Source organism: Acinonyx jubatus, chromosome D2 (assembly GCF_027475565.1).
Source record: "Acinonyx jubatus isolate Ajub_Pintada_27869175 chromosome D2, VMU_Ajub_asm_v1.0, whole genome shotgun sequence".
Taxonomy (NCBI): Eukaryota; Metazoa; Chordata; class Mammalia; order Carnivora; family Felidae; genus Acinonyx; species Acinonyx jubatus.
Window position 1 is genome coordinate 30,597,902 of NC_069393.1, and position 20,901 is coordinate 30,618,802.

General features: G+C 42.9%; 1 protein-coding gene across 2 annotated transcripts in view; it reads left to right on the forward strand.

Annotated features, from left to right (window-relative positions):
- Positions 1-20,901, forward strand: part of SGPL1 (sphingosine-1-phosphate lyase 1) — a 58,697-nt gene that overhangs the window by 10,399 nt on the left and 27,397 nt on the right. For both annotated transcript variants that reach the window (XM_027062190.2, XM_053207670.1), the window contains one exon: positions 14,895-15,060. In XM_027062190.2, coding sequence (XP_026917991.1) covers positions 14,895-15,060 — 166 coding nt within the window. The remainder of the gene's footprint in view (positions 1-14,894; positions 15,061-20,901) is intronic.

A 20,901-nucleotide genomic window follows, 5' to 3' on the forward strand; every position in this document is an offset into this window, starting at 1 on the left:
GGGGGAGAGAGAGAGAGGGAGTCACAGAATCCGAAGCAGATTCCAGGCTCTGAGCTGTCAGCAGAGTCTGACGCGGGGCTTGAACTCACGAGCCAGGAGATCATGATCTGAGCTGAAGTTGGACGCTTAACCGACTGAGCCACCCAGGCGCCCCCGGGTAGCAGTAGTTTTAAAACTCATGGCTGTGTAGTTGCACGATGTATAAAATCCCACCATTTATTCATTCTATAGTTGACGAACATTTCTGTTTCTGGTGTTGGCTGTTTTGAATGACACTTCTACATTCTTGATTGAACATGTCTTTTGGTAAGCATAGAATTGCCAGGTCATGAGGCGTACTGCCAGACAGGTTTCCCGAGTGGTTGTCTGATTTACACTCCCACAAGGTTTTCTTCATATGTAACTTTTGCATTTCGCTTTCCAGCAACAAATCTTAAATTTCTGTTACCTGCACACTACATGTGGGAGACAGCATGGAAAACTCTTTCCTGAAGCAGGTTAGGCACTTCTAAAGTGTGAAACACCCTTCTGTTTCTGTCATTTCCCCGGAAAGTAAAAGCCTACTGCATTCTTATTTACCTCGTCCATCACTATTAATAAACATTTGATGTAAAGAGAGCAGAGTTTTCTTTTAAGGGCAGACGTTTAGATTTGCAAAACCCCATTTGTAGCAGATAATTTGAAGGTAAAATCATAGTGCTCTGGAACTCTTTGGAGTCTAAGTAGCTGTTATAGTAGGTTTATACTTTGTGCTCCATATTGGGGAGACCTTTTTTTCTGGAGGCTTTTTCTGAAGGCATTTAAATGCACTCCTTTGAAATACATTTTGGCTGATGGATCTAAAAAGGGATACATCAGTTCTGTCTTGAGTTCCAGTCTTACTGGTGCTGGGACAGGTGAGGCAAATAGAAGATTCTGTTTGCAAACTCTAACAGGAAGGACCAGAGGACAAAAACAAGAATGCCGTGGGAGACCTGCTCCTTGGCTAGCTGCATTGCAGCCAGGGCAGACGAAGGCCTAAGGTTATATTGCCCAGCCCTTTTTGATAAGCTTGTGATTTCAGATGCTTTCCCAAGACTCGTAACTATAGCAGTCAACAGCAATCTGTCCAGATGCCTGAAATCAGCCTTATGATCTGTAAACCTAAGTGGGTAACCAGTTTAGTCTTGTTTTGTAAGTAAGAGGACACTTGTAATCTTCTGATCGAATTAAATAGTGGAAGGCCGAGAGTTGATGTAACATGTGTCTTATTAAATGGAGAAGCAGCTCACTAGTCGCCGGCGTCTTACTACCATCCTCTGTAAGAAAACACAGTGTAGGGGTGCCCGGGTGGCTCAATCGGTTAAGCGTCCTACTTCTGCTTGGGTCGTGGTCTCACCGTCCGTGAGTTCGGGGCCCTGCGTCCGGCTCTGTGCTGACAGCTCAGAGCCTGGAGCCTGTTTCAGATTCTGTGTCTCCCTCTGTCTCTGCCCCTTCCCCACTCACACTCTGTCTCTGAAAAATGAATAAACCTTAAAAAAATTAAAAAAAAAAAAAAAAAAGAAAACACGATGTAGGCATGGGAATCAAACCACTTACAGCCTCTCCCATCTCTATCTGTGGGACTTTGCTTGAGACCTTGCAAAGGTTACTTGTCCTTGCTGCTTACTGAAAAGGAAAGGGGAATGTTTCCTCACAGAGATTCCGATTCCTCAAATACTTAGTGTTTATTATCTGCGGTTGCTTTCTTATTACCTTACTGCACTGAATACTCACAGCAGCCCTGAGAGTATATAGATGGGGGTATCTTTTTGTCCGGTGAACTTTTTGTTGAATTATAGCAATGGCATCTGTTTTTGCAGATGAGCAAAATCCTGCTGCATCGAGACTTAGTAATGTGCCAGAGGCCACACAGAGCTAAAATTAGAGTAGAAGCTTTTGATTACCATTCCAGACTTTCCAGGGCACCACGGCTGCCTATAGAACACTAGTAACAGGCCACTCGGTGATCCCACAGAAGTCGGGACGAGTGTCAGTTCAGCACGGCACTCAGAGGTGGCTGTCCCTTTCACATACCCCGGGTAGTGGCTGGAGTGTGTGTTTATGAGCTGCCAAAGGAGAAAGTGTTTTTTAAAAACCTCATCTAAAAATGCAGCAGTTAATAATTCTGTTTATAAACTCTTAAAAATACATACCGTAAGACAATAGTGATCCACTTTGTCTAGTTTGTATACAATTTCTAAGTTAGTTTTAGATACCTAGGGTTGATTTCATTTGGAGTCCAAAGCTTTATTCTGTGTTTCTGGAATTTCAGAGTTTCTGCTGGTTTTTTGGCCCATATGGCAACTTGTTTTCAGAAAGGCTTTTGGATTTTTGGGGTTTTTTTTGTGGTTCTTTTTTGTATTTGTTTTTAAAGAAAGCCTGTGAATCTTAGGTGGTTGGTCTTAGCTACGTTTGGTAGACAGAAATGAAATTGCTGGGTCATAATGCCCCCCCCCCCCTTTTTTTTAAAGTGTACAGTTCATCAATTTTTTATCATGTTCTCATAGTTGTGCAGCCATCCCCACAATCTCAGAACATTTTCAGAAGAAACCCCCCAGTTGTAGCACTTACTCCCTTATGTGGCTGCAGTCCCCGGGCCTGGAAGCCGCCACCCTGCTTGTTGTCTGCACATATCCTTATTCCGAGTGCTGCATACACACAGAATTCTACAATGTCTGGTCTTTCGTGATCAGCTGTTTTCCTTAGCATGGTGTTTTGAGGGGTCATCCTGTTGTAACATGGATCAAATGTCGTTCCTTTTTATTATAGTGCTGAGGCTTTTCCTGGAGAATTTGAAGTAATGGATGCTAGTTCTCCTACAGGGAACACAGGAGTCTTGGGTTTACTTTACATATAATAGAATACTTCTATGATTCGTTTTAGAGAGGGGGTCATTAACCTGGGGAAGATGGACCCCAGTGATGGCTTTTAGGATGTCCTGAGCCCTTTGTAATTATCTTCAGGTTTCATGTTCCCAAGCATTTCTTTTGTGGGGAAGTTTGGGGACTGAGAGTTTTTAGCTTTTGTTAAAAGATAATTTTCAAAGGGTGCCTGGGTGATTCAGCTGGCTAAGCCTTTGACTCTTGATCTCAGCCTAGGTCCTTTTTTTGTTGTTGTTAAAATTTTTTTTTTAATGTTTTATTTAATTTTGAGAGAGAGAGAAAGTGTGTGTGAGCTGGGGAAGGGCAGACAGCGAGGGAGACTCAGAATGTGAAGCAGGCTCCAGGCTCCGAGCTGTCAGCACAGCGCCCGATGTAGGGCTCGAACTCACGAGTTGTGGGATCATGACCTGACCTGAAGTCAGGTGCTTAACCGACTGAGCCACCCAGGCGCCCCTCAGCTCAGGTCTTCATCTCAGGATCATGAGTTCAAGCCCCACGTTGGACCCTATGCTAAGCAGGGAGCCTACTTAAAAAAAAAAAAAAAATTCACAAAAGGTAAAATCATGACACTGAAACAAATATAAAATGAACACACATTAAAATTTTACTTTGCTTATAAAGAGGAAACCAGGCAGATGTTCTAACCGGTTTGAAAGAAAGGTCCAAAGAAAAGACACATTTTTTATTCATTTTTTTTATTTTTTATTTTTTTCAATATGTGAAGTTTATTGTCAAATTGGTTTCCATACAACACCCAGTGCTCATCCCAAAAGGTGCCCTCCTCAATACCCATCACCCACCCTCCCCTCCCTCCTACCCCTCATCAACCCTCAGTTTGTTCTCAGTTTTTAAGAGTCTCTTATGCTTTGGCTCTCTTCCACTCTAACCTCTTTTTTTTTTTTTTTTCCTTCCCCTCTCCCATGGGTTTCTGTTAAGTTTCTCAGGATCCACATAAGAGTGAAACCATATGGTATCTGTCTTTCTCTGTATGGCTTATTTCACTTAGCCTAACACTCTCCAGTTCCATCCACGTTGCTACAAAGGGCCATATTTCATTCTTTCTCATTGCCACGTAGTACTCCATTGTGTATATAACCCAATTTTTTTATCCATTCATCAGTTGATGGACATTTAGGCTCTTTCCATAATTTGGCTATTGTTGAGAGTGCTGCTATAAACATTGGGGTACAAGTGCCCCTATGCATCAGTACTCCTGTATCCCTTGGGTAAATTCCTAGCAGTGCTATTGCTGGGTCATAGGGTAGGTCTATTTTTAATTTTCTGAGGAACCTCCACACTGTTTTCCAGAGCGGCTGCACCAGTTTGCATTCCCACCAACAGTGCAAGAGGGTTCCCATTTCTCCACATCCTCTCCAGCATCTATAGTCTCCTGATTTGTTCATTTTGGCCACTCTGACTGGCGTGAGGTGATACCTGAGTGTGGTTTTGATTTGTATTTCCCTGATGAGGAGCGACGTTGAGCATCTTTTCATGTGCCTGAAGAACAGACACATTTATAGATTAAGAACATTAAAATGAGTACACAAATGCCACCCAAACTATTTTCTTCCATAGTGGAGAGGGAAGTCACTTGAACCTTTACCACGTGGCAGGTTTTACGTGTTTATAGATGAAGAGTGGTTTGCATTGCTGTACAACTTCCAGAGTTGTAAAATAGCTTCCTTAGAATCAGACTCTGGTAGCGTAGAGGGACGTCCTAGACAATGTATAATTTTCCATCGAAATCACACATTGTCTTCTGCATTTTTGATGATCAAAAAAGTTTAAAACTCTTTCAAATGTTAATTTAAATTTAGTGTCTTACCTCAGTTTAAAAAAATAGCTCCTTTGTGACTGGATTTTAAAGGCCAACTTGCCAAAGGGTGTTTTACATCAATTGAGGGCCAGTCAGAGACCCAGGGATTGGTCTCTGGTTTGTGCTTTTGAATAAGATTACATGTTCGAAATCTCCAGAGAGGTAGACTTTGCAACTGACTTAGGTTCCACTTCTGGGCATACACTCAGTGTTTCTTATCTCTGACAGCAGCAGGACTATTGACAATGGAGATTTCTATAAATATAATCTGGAAAGTCTAGGTATCTTCACTCAGGGACAAAGGTAGATAATCCTTTTAGTAAACTAAGTCTGGGAAGGGAGAAGCCCTCTGACTTCTTCCCCAACTGTGGTATACTCAGGGAAGTCAAGACTTCCCCTTTATGTGTGTAGAATACGGGATTATTTCTGCTGGTCCTTGCTTGCAATCTAAGGAGTTACCATTTGTAGTGCTCAGAGGATAGTGAACTTTTGTAATTTGAAGACGACTTCTGTGTATGTGCACACTGGGCTACTTACCATGAGAGACTGGGAGTTAAGGCTGTCAAGTTTGAGTAGTACCTTCTGCCCACATCTTACCGCCTTGCCTTTGGGTGGCCATCTATTTAGCAAGGAAACCCGTAATTGCTCTTACCTCAACATCCCTCAGCCTGTTCCTCTGCTTATTGAACTTGGTTTTCTGCATTTAGCATTCGCTCCTAGTTTAAGCTCCCCATGGTGCCCTTCTTGTTGCATTACAGAAGACAGGGGCTCAGAATCCTTAGTTGACAGAAACCACACCAGTCTTCACTTGATGCCTTGTCCTGACCATGAGTAGATAAATCAAAAACTGATCCACCCGTTTGGCAGGTTTAAGGCTGTCAGCTTTTATGAGCTCAGAAGCTTTGATTTTCCATGAGTACACTTTAAAAAAAAATTTTTTTTTAATGTTTTTATTTATTTTTGAGACAGAGAGAGACAGAGCATGAGCAGGGGAGGGGCAGAGAGAGAGGGAGACACAGAATCTGAAGCAGGCTCCAGGCTCTGAGCTGTCAGCACAGAGCCCGATGCGGGGCTTGAATTCACAGACTGTGAGATCATGACCTGAGCTGAAGTCGGACGCTCAACCGACTGAGCCACCCAGGCGCCCCATCCATGAGTACGCTTCTAATGACTTGAGAACATGGCACGTCAGTCTCCTTTCTGAGGCCAAGATTGTGTCTCCGTGATGGTAAGGTGCTTTGCCTGAATAATCTAGGGCTAAGTGTAGGGCAGTTAGACTTGGTAAATGTTTGTGGAATAGTACCAAGCGTGTACCTCTGACTCTTGAGGCATGGCTGGAAGGGAAAACGTGGACTGTTAAGCTTGTTGAGGTGAACTTCTCAGATACCGGATCTCTTGTTTCACATAGTGGAGTTTTGGAGGAAGTATATGGTTTGCTCTTTACCTCCTAAGAAATGATGATTCAGTCCCTTCAAACAATACTGTATGTGGTTTCATTGCTCGGTTCTTACTTCTTTAATGACCCAAGGGAGTTTTTCCTTTGGGCTTGTGATCTGGTTTTGCTGATAAACATTAATGCCTTTGAAGGCTCTAAAAACAATAGTGTTTTCTTACCTGTTTGCGCTTTGAAATTCTGCAGAATGTGATATGAAAGAGAACCATTTAATTAGCTTTGTTTTCTGTGTTTTTAGGGCAGAAATGAAGTAAGAATGACTACACTAACTCTTCGGGGTCTCCTGTCCTTGAACTTCACTCCTTAACCTTAGTCCCGGGCTTTAGAGTACCATCTGATCGCAAGACATTAAGACAGTGGGTGAACTGGGTAAAACAGGTTTTTCTTTTCCTTAGCAGCCCATTCCTGCTTTAAAGCTTGGATTTCTGGCTCTTCTGGAAGAACTATTGAGTGGTGAAGAGTGTAGTTGTACTAGACGTAAAGAAAGTGGACGGAAGAGGAAAAACAAGTCCCTTTTTCTCTGCAGCATTGCGGGGTGGCAAGTTTTGATTTTCATTAGTGTTTGGCTTAAGAATAGTTATTGGCCAGGAGCAGTGAAGCGGTCTTATGGATTGACGTGGCTGGGCCCTCACACTTCCAGGGATGCTTGGGGACGTCTTTTTACCCTCATCTAAAAGATGGGTAGCCGCCGAGTTTGGTGACTGAGTCTTCGTAATATGTTAAGTCAATAATTGAGCGAGTTTTCTACAAAAGAAGGGGTGGGGAGGCTGTGTGACCTTTGGGTTTCAGCGTCTTCCTCTGTGAGGGATGGAGAGTGGTCATGTACTGGTCTTTAACCTGTCAGCCCTGGTGGCTGTGAGATGATGTATCTTGTGAGCTCATCAGAACGGTGCTGGTGTGTGCAGTCTGGTTACAAATACCAGCGATTCTGCTCCACAGGTTCAAGTCAGTGGGAGAGATGCGGGAGAGGGGAGCCCGAATCCTCCCTGGGGTCTTACAGAGCAGTGCTGAGTAGATGCGGTACTGTAATTACTTCATTTCAGTTGAGTAATTGTTGGGTTCTTACCACATTAAAAGTAGTGTAGGACATACAAAAATTGTGTTGTTTGTATTCTAATCCGCACTTGGTACCATAAGAGAGGTCACGTGTGAAAACAGTTACTTGGCTATTCTCCCCCACCAGGGTTGAATGCTTTGCTGCTGGGACAGATGAACTCACAGTGCAGTTGGCCAGTGCAGTTTGGCCCTGACTGACTCTTGAGAAATAGCCCGAATGGAGGCATACTGGATATCTGGCATAGTAGAAATGCAAAGAAGTCATTGTGCTGTGATAGGAAGGTGAACCTTTAGCAGAAAAGTGGCTTTCCCAGAATCCCGATTTCACAGTGACTCCACGGTGACACCGTGAGGCGTCACTGTTGTGAGTTTCTCCTTTCTCCTCCCGTGAGAGACGGACTCACGCTTGGACTCAGGTCTGCATGTGGCCAGCAGCCCTCATTTGCACAAGCGAGCATTTCGAGTGGCGCAGGGTGTTACTGGAGCCAAAGGAAGCTGGGGAAACTAGCTCCCGGGTGCTTTGATTTTGACCAGAAAACCTTAGCCGACTCTGTGCTGGGTAATAATCAACTGAACACGGTTGCCACATTTTCTTTGGCAAGGAATCTGTGTCGCTGTGGCAGTTCGGAAATTATTAGTAGAGTCCGTCAGCCTGACAGTGGGAATGTTTTTCTTTGATCTTTAACCTGCTTTTCTTTGAGGTGGGAGGGGCAGGAAGGGGAACCTATGTTGGAATAACCTGTTGCTTCCTCTGCTGGGCCTCACAGCATTTGGTTTTCTTGAGTTCTTTTCTTTTAGGTCCGACTCCTCCAGCAAACGTTTAGATGTGTGTGATATTGTGAAGCCCTGAGAGATGGTTCCAGACATCTTGGAATTCAACTCTGCTTGTGAAGTCCTGTGTTTTAGTTCTGACTCTGCTACTGAATACTTTGCTGTAGAGCAAACTTAACCTTTCTGATTTCACTTTGCACCACCTAGGAAGTGAAACTGTTTATTCTATTGTTTTTAAAGTTTTTATTGCTATTTTATTTTACATTTATTATTTTTTTGAATGTTTACTTTTGAGAGAGTGAGAAAGCATGCACTCACACACACACACGCGTGAGTTGGGGAGGGGCAGGGAGAGAGAGAATCCCAAGCAGGCTACACGCTGTCAGCGCAGAGCCCTGTGCGGGGTTTGGTCTCATGGACCCGTGAGATCGTGACCTGAGCCGAAATCAAGAGTCGGGCATTTCACGGACTGAGCCGCCCAGGAGCCCTGAAACTGTTCATTCTTAACCTGAGGACCATGTGAGATTATAAAGTATGAATAAAATAATATGAAAGCCATTGAAAACTTTAAGTTACATAAATATTACTAAGTATTCTCTACAAGTAAATTAGTGCTCCTGAGTGCTTCGCTCTTTCTTCTGCATGTTTGTCATGGCCCCTCTAGCCTTCTCTCAGTTTAGTCCCTCTGTGATCAGGTAGTCACGTAATCTTTGAGTTTGGCAGGGGAGAGAAAGTTCTAAGTGAAGCAAACAAGTGATCTCTGATCCTTATAAAATAGCACCACGTGCACAGTAGGTGCTCGGAAAATCATTGTTGAGTGGTGGGGAGCTTCAGTAGCCGTGGGCATGTGCTGCCGAGAGACCTCCTCTTACGGGTGGGGGTGTGGGAGGCAGCCCTGGGGCCGCCGTAGCCGCCCAGATGCCATTGCTCGTGAATAAAACGAGTACAGACGGTGTGCCCTGGGAGGTGCTGGAGAGAGGATTGTTGTTATTTGTGTTAGCTCCGAGGAGGGAAGCACCGTCCGCTGTGGGCCTGGAAATGTCTGCCAGATGGTTTTTCTCTCTTGGTGCTATTCAGTGTTTCTTCTGGTATAAATTGGCAATGAAGAAATTCGACGTGGAAAAAATACCCCTGCCTCATTGGCAGTTGATCAAGTGCGGTGCTAGTTCTCGAAGGAGTTTTTTGGGGGAAGAGGTGTGGGTAGTGCCACGGTGGGAACTTGCTTGTGGAATCTTGTGCTCTTGAAGTCATTTAGGGACGGGAAGAGTTAGCAGTTGTTGGGAATCGCCTTGGGCTGGTACCAGTAAGGAAGAAACTTCTGCATCTCTTTGACTGACTTGTTTCATCACATCATAATCCTGGCCTCACAGAAATGTGAAGAGAATAAATCATAAGTGTAAGAAGTGCTGAGACCTTGTACGCTGCACAATACCTCTGTGTTAACAGCCTTCACTGCATTACACAACCGCCTTCTCTAATTAAAGAAGCCGGGAATACCATCGCTGAGGCACTGCTTTTAAACCTGAATGTCAGGATCTATTTAGAGGGATCAATTCAATGGGTCCAACATCTAAAAAAAAGAAACTAGACATAGGAAAAAAAAAAGTGCATCACAAGTAATAAGGTGTTAGGTACAGTATTCTGGAAACTTTTGTTTTGGTTCCGTATCTTTCTATTGCTATGTGTGTAGATGGTTGTAAAATGGTTTCTGTGTGTCTGTATTGGAAAAGTTTGAAATCCCGTGGTCTAACAAATAACATGTCTCAGATTTTCAGAATTTGTAGACTTCCATTGCTGTGTTACTTTTAGGAAAGTGTCTTGCTCCCTTGAAGTGATTTGGGGGTTGAAAGAGTTCACACATGATTGGGAATAGCACGCCACCAAGCTCCCATGAATTCTTGCAGCTGCCTTTTGTCTAACAATGATTAGGATGATTGAGTACTATTTCGATGTCTTCCAGGCATCAGCTAAAACCTAAACCATTTGATTAGACATGGAATGAGTAAGAAGAGAAAGTCTGTGTAGTTTACTCGTCCTTATTTGACAGCAGCTTCTTAAAAGAGTTAATATTTTGAATCCTCCTACCACGAAGGTTTGTCTTTTCTTCTTTAATATTATGCTTTACAAAAATTTACGGTATTCTTTGTCACCATTTTACATATATTCGGTGGGCAAAGTGTTCTGTTTGTTTTTATCCCCTAGAGGAATACGTTCCCAATTTGATGACAGACTGGAAAGGAAGGAGTACCGTACTTGGGGAGTTTTTACCAAAACCACCGTTCTCTTAGGGGTCGGAGATAAATGCCCACACACCCCCACAGATACGCATAGACACAAACACAATTTATTTATTCTGTGACTGTTATTCTGTGTCCCTTTTTCTAGATAAAGAGTAGAGGCACAGATTGGTGAAATAATTTGCCTGGCGTTGCACAGCAAGCTAGTGGCCTTTGTGGATGACCATTCAGAGTTCTTGTGTTTCCAGAGACAGTATGTAGGTTAAGTTGACATAAACAAAAGCTTGAGTATTGTAATCATTAATATATATGCAGGTGTATATAAACAAAAAATGTACTTCTGTAAGCAAAAAGACACGGTGGGAAATAGTAATTATAACTATATTAAGTTTCTGTGCTGTTTCTATGTAGACCTGTTTACCTGTAGTCATGACCCATGCATACAATTTTAGTTTGTTATGATCTGTGCAGTACATCCAAGGTAGATTCTGCCAAGAACATAAATTAGGAGAAGGAAACCCTAGGGATAGCACTGGAGGGTAATGTGTTAAGAGATCCTCTGTCCGTGAACACTTAGAATGAGGAATTGAAGGAATACTGAACACTGAGTCAGGAGGCTTGGGTTCTGACAAGCCTGTCTGGATGGGCCTGGGCATGCTGTTTCACTTGGGGGCTTCTGTTTTATAAAGTGCAATTGTAGGCTTTATCTCTAAAGTTCCCTTCAGCATTTAGATTGTATTCTTCCCTAGGGCTGGAGTATTGCATCAGGATCCAGCCTGGGGTTTGTGCTGTTTGCAAGGCCCCAAGGGACTGCCTCATCCTTTTTTCCAAGGAGATAGCACACCTTAGCCCACAGAGCCCTATAAAGCAGTGAGCCATTAGTGCTGTGAGGTGCTTATTCGTTGGGGACTGAGCCTAGGTTGTTTGTAGTAACCTAGAAGGACCTGGGACCGAGGCCAGGAGATGTAATTTCCGTGACCAACTAGTTGCCTACTCAAAAAGCTCACTAGGACCTATCCAAATACAGTATCATTCTGTCTTTGGAGTAGGAGAATATAGAAATATATCTCTCCTTAAGGAGATGTGGTTAAGGACTTGGAATCTAAGGACTCCCATTATCTTCTTATAGCAGTTGGCAAGAACATATATTCTTGCTGAAAGTAATTTTATAAGTATTAGCGAGGAATGCCTTCATATCTTAATAGGCTTTTTAAAAATTGACATAGTTTGCATTTGCTGATTCTTTGGTCTCTCCCTAATGCTAATTATATTACTCTTTGTTCAGTGCTAAGAAAAGTTGAGAATATCTACGGGCATCTTTTGACATGGGTAACCTCTATTTTCTGGGTTAATTAGGAACTAGTATCACCAGAGGAAAAGCTGATCTGCATGATTATTTCTTCCATCATCCCATTCATACACACTATCTATCTATCACTCTATTTATTTATTATTTTTTGAGTAGGACCCATGCCCAATGTGGGGCTTGAACTCCTGACCCTAAAACAGTTGCAGGCACTTCCGCATAAGCCAGCCAGGTGTCCCATATAACTATTTAGCCATCTGGTTAGATCATAGCCTTAACACCAGAAGATTCTTTATGATGATGGAAATCACGATACATCTTTGATGATGGTAGAGTCCTCTGGTCCTCCTCAGGTCCTGACCAGCACGGTCACTGCTGTGCAGGATTGAGGTTGTTGATAGCAACAGCGGGCTCTGGGGAATGGCCAGGAGCTATGAAGGAGTTGCAGATAAGCTGTGTTTCCATGGATAGCCCTCTAGGGAAGCCAGCACTTGCCTGATGTTAATGACCTTATACCGGAATCTAATTGCCAAGGATAGAAGTGTTTTCAGTAAACATTTGTCGAGCACCTGTCCTCCTAAGCTTTCACACTCCTACTAGAACATTGCATGTAGATCTCTAACAGGCGCATAACTCAAACTAGTATCATTATCTTTATCTCAAAATCTCCTTTACCTTCTTCAGCTTCCCTTTCTCTTCTAGTCTATCATGGTTTAATGGTGACACCACTTGCCCAGTCTCTCAAACATGAACTTGAAAAATTGGAATTACCTATATTCTTCCCACTCCTTACTTCTATATGCCCTACTTACTTCCTGTATCTGTGAAATTAGAAAACCCTGTTTGTACTACCTCCAAAAAGCATTTTTAAATCTGTGCTGCTTTTTAGCCCCAATGTCATGACTGCAAACCCAGTTTATTTCTCCCCTAGACTGCTTCAGCTCCTCTTAACGAAAATTTGTGTCTCTGACCTCTGGCTTCCTTCTCCTCGTCTCCCATCAGGTTGTTTAAAAAAAAAAAAAAAATTGCTCTCCTGGTTAACAACCCATGCCTTTTGTTTGCTGCTGTTCTGCAATTTGCCTTTTTTTACACTCAGCATTATGTTCTGGAAAATTGTTAATGTGGTTTATTCAGATCTTTTTTTTTAATACTGCATAGTATGAATACATAAAGTGTGTGTATTATAGATTATTTAAACATTCTTTCCATGAATGGACATTTGGGATATTAAATTTCATTGTTATAAAGAATACTGAAGTGAATGTCCTTGAACCTGTCTCTTTGATATGTAGATACCAAAAAGGGGAGTATCTGGGTCAAAGTAAGTATGTTTAAAACGTTAATAGGCAGTGACAAATCACTTTACAAAAATTGCCTGTCAATTTATATTCCCACTGTACATGGTTTTTTTTGTTTGTTTGTCTTTTGTTTTTAAGACCATTTCTAATCTTTCTAATCTGGACCTAGTGTACTTCTCCCAGTCTCTGTTCTCCAACTGACATGTTCACTCATGCACTTGGTCCCGGTCAGCCACTATCCAAGTGCTGTGTGGTGTGGCCTGTGTGCTCGGCACTCTGCTCTGTGTTGCGGACCTAGACGTGCTGAGACAGATGGGTCCCTGTCCTCATCTCTGCTCTCAGACCATGCTGAATGTTTTTTGTCATCCCTAGACTTTTTTTTAATGCTTTTGCAGCTGTCGCTCTCTCTTCCTGGTATGACTTCTTTTTTTTTTTCCTTTGAACTTTTTTGCCAAGAGAATTTTCTTTGATAGATCTTTTAAACCCTTTGAACCACATTTTCCCCACCTCCTCTTAGGTGAGTTCGATAGGCCTTCCTTAGTGGTCTCTCTTAGCACTTTACTTACATCCTTTCTGTAGTATTGATCCTAATGAGTTTGAATGATTTGTTCATGTATGCGTCAGCCTGTGTATGTTTGCGTGTGTGTACATATATATGCACACACACACACACACGCACACACACACACACCTCTTTCCCATTAGATTGTAAGCTTAGTGAGGGCAAGACCTTGTGATGGTTACCATAATGCTTCCCCAGCTTAATGCCTTAAATACTGATGATCCTTTGCAAATGTTGAATAAGTGAATGAATAACAAACTATCAGATGAACTTGTTTTGTACAGGGCGCTGTGGGGGCTTATAAATATGATTAAGATCTGATCAGCCTTCAAGGACCCAACCACGTAGTCAGGGAGATAAAAAACAGATGAGTAGACTGACTGCAGGGCACATTGTGATAAGCTCTGTGTGGAGTCGCAAGTGACTACCTGAGGAGAATTTAATGGGAGAGATGAATTTTCATGAGCGGGTCATGAAATTTTCAGAAGTCCAGATGAGAGGACTTTATTCTTGCTTGTGCCAGATATTGTGAGGGATACACATAATGATAAGAATTTAAGAGTTTCGTAGTCAAGGGGCACCTGGGTGGCTCTGTCGGTTAAATGTCTGACTCTTAATTTCAGCTCAGGTCATGATCTCATGGTTTGTCGGATCGAGTCCCACGTTGGGCTCCATGCTGATAGCACAGAGCCTGATTGAGATTCTCCCTCCCCACCCCCCTTCTCTCTTTCTCGAAGTAACTAAACCTTTAAAAAATTTTTTTAAAAAGTTATGAAAAGAGACTTTTGTAGTCAAGTTGGGCTTGAGAGCAAAGATTGGCAGACTGTGGCCTGTGGGCCAAATCGGGCCTGCCGCCTGTTTTGGTACAGTCCACGAGCTAAGAATGACATCTTACATTTTTAAAATTGTTTTTACAAAAAGAATATTTTGTGATCTGTGAAAGGATATGCAATTCCAGTTTTAGCATCTGTAACGAACTCTTGCTGGAACAGCCGTGGTCACTCATTTCCCGCCCTCCGTGGTGGTGTCTGTGCTACCAACGGCAGAATGGAGTAGTTGTAACAGAGACTGGCTGACCTGTGACGCCCGAACTGTTTCCTCTCTGGCCTTTTACAGAACGGTCTGCCCACCCCCTGCATTAGCAGATGGGAGAGATTCCAATAAAGTAGAGAGGAAGAGAGAGCCCTTCGTATCCAGCGGATTCGTTTGAGTCAAGAGGGTGGGGCAATGAGCACTGCAGTCGTAGTGAAGCTTTAGAGCTGAAATGATGCAGCTGAACCATTTATTTTATAGACAAGGCAGAAGATCAAAACCCTTGTCAAAGTCCACCTGACTCGGAAGCAGAGCTTTGAGGACTGTAGAGCATGATAAGAGTATTGCCGGGGTGGGGCCAGGTCACGAATGGCTTTGCCCTTGAAAAAGGAGGGCCGCAGAATAGAAGTCCCTTCTCTCTCTGAATGTAATGTTCCTTTTTTTTCCCTTGTATTTCTAGAAGGCTTTTGAGCCCTACCTTGAGATCTTGGAGGTATATTCCACAAAGGCCAAGAATTATGTAAATGGACATTGTACTAAGTATGAGCCCTGGCAGCTGATTGCCTGCAGTGTCGTGAGCACCCTGCTGATAGTCTGGGTATATGGCTTCGTCTTCCAGCCAGAGAGTAAGTATACCTCCCCCTCCCGTCTGGAAAGGTAGAGTGGAGTTTCACCAGCTTTAGAACTCATGGCTGATGGATTGGACTAATTTCTTGCCTTTGGTTTGGTTCTGATTTTTAAAATCTGTTTAGATAGGAAGTGGGGCATTGTCTTCTGACTGTAAAATTATAATAAGGTTGTCTACATAAAGTTATAATAGCTACTCGAATGTAACTATTACTACTTTTGTTGATTTTTCTGGATCTGCAGCTTACATAAAAAGTCCTGAGAAATTAGTTGTTGTAAGGATCCACAGGTATCTCAAAGTATGGCTTAAGCCTTTCTCATGTTTAGTTTCTTGCCTGGAACATAATTGTATTGCCCAGAGTTCCCCAAGCAGGAATTTATTACTTTCATTTTAGGCCATCCTTTCACTACAGATTGTGTGAAATTGGGACAGCACTGTTGCAGTGACCATTTGAATGTCTGCTATGTGCCAGGCACCGTGCTAGAGTCCGGGGATAGCGACGCAGGTTATACAGGGTCCCTGTCCTCTTGGAGTTGAACTTCTGATGTCAGGGGACAGACAGCACACTTTGAGCTTCCTGGGTAGTGACTCAGGGAGCCTAAGGGACATAGTGAAGAGGAGGTCCCTTCTCTGGGAGTGCAGGAAAGGTGAGAAGTGATGTGTTTGCAGATCCGCCATCCTTCCTAGGGTCGCACCCACCCTTCCTCCCCTGCCAAACCTGGTTGCGCGTTCCCTCCTTGTGGATTGTTTCCTCCTGCAGGTTGTGCTTGGTGAGTGACGTAGGAGTGGTGGGTGTTTCTGTAACACTCCTCTGCACCCCGTCCCCACCCGTAGCAGCGGGTGCCTGAATTAATGGGATTAAAAAACCCAGTAACATTGAAGAGGACTGCTTGTCATTTCTCACTTGTTTAAAATTTCCAAGACCCTTTGCTTCCCTGATAACATCTGTTTCAAGGGGCTCCTTCACTGTACTGTTTCTGCTTTCCTCGTCTTTCCCCAGGAGAGTTAACGTAGAAGCCACATTCTGTTTTACCCGCTTACCCTGCAGAGAGCCACTGAGCTGTTCTAGCTAGTAACAGTGAAGGGTTATGGCGTAGTAAACATTGCACTTAAAGTGGAAACGAGAGTTGATGCCCTGTCTCAATCGTAGTTCACTCCAGCTTTAAAAACCCTGCCCTCAGTTTCGGCTCCTGGTCCTTGTAAGATTTTCCCTTAAACTCTGATATATGGGACTGGCTAACCCTTCTGCCACACCTGCTCCATGGTTTGGAAGGGGACACACAGAGACACAAGGCCCTGTGTCTTTCTGCTCAGGCTTAGCCTGTCCAGGGAAGCATTCTGTTCAGTGGTGCCCACCATCTTGTCCTTCCAGGTGAAGCAGTCTGTTGCAGAGGACTCTAAGGAGTAGCAATAAATATACTTCCCCTTCTTTCTTTTTTATTGTGATTAAAATGTATGTAACGTAAAATTTACTATTCTGTGCATTTTCAAGTACGTTCAGTTTGTGGCGCAACCACTCCTACCATCCATCTCCAAAACTTTCTCAGTACCCTGAACTGAAACCCTGGCCCCATTAAATGATAAGCCCCCATTAGCATATTTCCCCCCAGCTCCTACCAGCCGCCACTCTAAGTACTTCTCCTTTTAAGGTGGTGCATTTGTATAAAGCAACATAAGGTTAGAAGTCTTGAGATTTATATTTCTTTGAGATTTATATTTCTTTGCTCTGATGAGTATGAGCTTCAGGCATTGACTCCCGGCTTTACTTCTGCTGGCCACGGTGCCTGCTTGCATTTTGCTTACCTGGTGGTAGAAGCATGGCCGTCTTAGGTCCTGGTACTTACCTGCCTTTAATGTCGCAAACAGAATATGCTGGCTTCTGTGCACTCTGTGAGAAAACTACTAGTAGCAGCGTGTTTGTGGTATGTGCCATGTAAATCTTTGTAAGCCCAACTCCACATTATTTATTTTTAAAAAAATTTAAGTAGGCTCCATGCCCAATGTGGGGCTTGAACTCACGACCCTGAGATCAAGAGTCACATGCTCCACTGACCAAGATACCCAGGTACCCCTTAAGTCATTTTTTTAACTTTATTTATATATTTTTTAATGTTTATTTATTTATTTGAATTTTTTTTAATGTTTATTTTTGACAGAGAGAGAGTGAGGGAGTGAGCATGAGTGGGGGAGGGGCAGAGAGAGAGGGAGACACAATGGAAGCAGGCTCCAGGCTCTGAGCTGTCAGCACAGAGCCCGACGTGGGGCTCGGACTCGCAGACCATGAGATCGTGACCTGAGCTGAAGTCAGACACTTACCCGACTGAGCCACTCAGGCACCCCATAAGTCGTTTTTAATAACATGTTTTTATTACGAAAGTAGTACATGTCCACTGCAGAAAAGTAGGCAATACTGATAAGCCATAAGAACAAAATGAAAATCTTGCTACCTAGAGCTAACCACTATTTACATATGTCTTTTTCTACATTTAAATCCAGTTGAACCGTACAAAATATCTTTTGTAGGTCAAAAGTTTTGAATGTCAACAATTTCATATAGTTTCATACACAACACTTTTTATTTTGTAACTTCTAACTTGAATTTTAGACACAGATCAAAATGTCTTCTCTCTAGAGGTTGGAGATAGTCTTGATAAAATTGCCGTGTTTTTAGTACCTTGCTCACATAGGGGAATTGTGCTTACCACTGAACAGTCGAGTTATTTTTAGCATATTGCCCCAGAGGAGTCTAAAGTCTGGACTAGTGATAAATTCTGCTGATCTTCAAACTCTGAATACACTTCTGAGAGGAGAGGATAATTCTGCAACACAGGATGGACGCTGCTACAGATAAGAACAAGAGGCTGGAGGAAGATGGGGGTGGGAGTGTGGCCAGGGGTCAGCAGCCCTCTACGGTGTTATCTCTTCCCTAATTCTGCTCTGTGATTATCAGCTCATATCGCTATAACTTGATGTTGATTTAACTGTGGGGTTGTCCATAGTTCATGAATAGGAATCAGAGTTATGTGGTGGGAGGAGGTCATTACACTCCCAGTTTCTAGCCTTGGCACCTTAACTAACACCCATAAGCTCTCTCAGCCTGTTTCCTCACAGTAAAATGGGCAGAAGTACTACCCGCCTTACTTAGTCATAGGGTAATATGAGTATCGAGAGGCATAATTTGAAAGGAATCTGTAAGCTGCAAGGAGCTATACGTTGTTGTCCTTGCATTGGCACTTACTATTTTATTACCTTAAAACACTATAATTACATTTCTTTATGTACCTCTGGGGACTTTTACTTTTGAGATTATCTTTTCGGGTCATGACCACATGATCTTTTCATTTCTAATTTCTGCATCTCCGATCTTACATTTCTGTTCTTTCTACCTGTACTGTTAAATCTCACGCAGAGTTGAGTCTGTCCTCCCCGACCCAGCCACGTTACTGTACTTATCAAGGGACTCCTTTTTGCTGAGTTTTAGACCTCTTTCTGTCCCATTAGTTATTTATTTCATCTGTTAAATAAGGGAATTGTTCTGAATTTTTACAGCTTTAATACAGTTAGAAATATCAAATAACAAGCAGCTTAAACGTCCAACGCTAAATTACATGCATTTGATGGACTGTTATGGTAGTATTTAAAACTATGTTTAGGAAGCGTTCTTCACGTAGAAAATTCTGTAATCGAGAAGAGGGCACGGCGTTGTACATGCTCTAGGATCACAGCTGTGTACTTCAGTGTGTAGAACTTAAGAGTGGAAGGAAGTACAGTAAAACCTTGGTGTGCGAGCATAATTTGTTCCAGAAGCATGCTTGTAATCCAAAGCACTTGTATATCGAAGTGAATTTCCCCATAAGAAATAATGGAAGCTCAGATGATTCGTTCCACAATCCAAAAATATTCATATGAAAATGAGTATAGTACTGTAATATAATACAAAATAGAAAAATAAGCAGCCTGCACGTTAGAAAACCTTCGTGACTGGTGTGCGGGAGACAAGAGAGAGGAGGGTTATTGTGTAGGACAGCTTTCACTATCACTAACAGAATCACTGCTATCTGTTGACTCAATGGAATCTTTCTTTTTGTGCAATTTTAACAAGGAACCTATCCAATGACCTAGAATAAAGCAGAGCATTCCTCAGCTCACTCTTGGAGGGAAAAGCAAAGGGCCGTCCATAGGTGCTTTGAAATGACAAAAAATACACTAGTGCCAGTTGTGGGCACCTTTGAGTGGTCTGAAAAATCACCGATTTCTGCCAAACACTGCGGCCTGAGACCGTGCATCCGAGCATGGGAGATGATTACCCACAATCCTGCAGAGAGAGAAAGAGAGAGGAAAGAACCATTGGTTCAGTTGTGATCATGTGACATTGGGCGTCATGTACTGCTCGTATTGCAAGACATCGCTTGTTTATCAAGTTAAAATTGATTAGAAATGTTTGCTCGTCTTGTGGAACACTCGCAGAACAAGTTACTTGCAATCCAAGGTTTTACTGTCTTCCAAAGTGTAAACAAAATAGCAACTACAAACAAGTGATTTCAATCCCTTTGTCTTCTTATTCAGTCTCAGACTCAGTTACCTGCTTTCCTCCAGGCATTGACAGAGTATTGGCTCCAGTGCTGGGCCACAGAGGGCAAGGTGGAAAGACAGGCCTGCAACCCAAGCAAAACAACTAGTAAAGATGCAAGGTGTCCTGTCATCAGTGCTAACAGAAGGCACAGATGTAGTCTATGCTTGTCGGAGAGAGTTCCACTGGCCGGGGAAGTTGGAATGCCCACATCTAGAAATGTAGGAGAAGTTCATATTCATTTCCTGCCTGCACAGAAGCTAGGTCTAGGTTCCTTATAGACTCATTTGGGATAACTGAGAATTCCTGCTGTGCATAGAGTCCTGGGTGTCTAGGGCTAGGAAAATTGAGGCTTCAGTGTATTTATTTATTTTTTAATGTTTATTTTTGAGAGAGAGAGAGAGAGACAGAGGCAGAGTGTGAGCAGGGGAGGGGCAGAGAGAGAGGGAGACCCAGAATCTGAAGCAGGCTCCAGGCTCTGAGCTGTCAGCACAGAGCCCAATGTGGGGCTCGAACTCACGAAACATGAGATCATGACCTGAGCCAAAGTTGGACACTTAATCGACTAAGCCACCCACGTGCCCCTTGCTTCAGTTGAAGTCTGTGCTCCATCACTGATATGATCTGTGGCCTTGAGCAAGTTATTAATGCTTGATCCTTAGTTGCCTTTGGATGGTAGGTAATGCTTTCTGTATTGAATCTGAATTCATTAAAAGTTATGATGGTCTGTTTAGATGCCCTGCACTTACAATTATTATAACGGACAGGATCAGAATTCCCTATTTGTCCTGTACTCTGCCTGACAGGGAGTCCGATTGGTGTCCGTGATACTGAAGCCCTTTTTAGGTCCAAAAAATGTTGAAATGCTGTCAGGGTGTATGTTGAATGAGAGACTGGAGCATAGATCCTGAAGAAAAAGCGTGGCTTGGTCATTTGTTTTGGGGAAGGGAAGAGAGCTTTTGGGCATCTGAAACCTCGGGAAGGTCACCAGCTCTGAAGTGATGTTATTCGACCCACCATTCTGCTTCTGGGAATTTATGCTCTAGGCACGCACTGACGTGTGCAGTACCTGTTGCAAAGTTCTTGTTTCACTGTTGTTGGTAATAGGAAACACCAGAAATAACCTAACTGGCCACTATGAAGGAGCAGGTTGAATCAGTTATGATGCATCCATATGGTGGAATATTTTAGAGCTACAAAAATGAGTGAGGAAGCTCTGAGCTTTAAGAGAATATTCCTAAGTAGAAAAACAAGGTCTAATACAGTTAC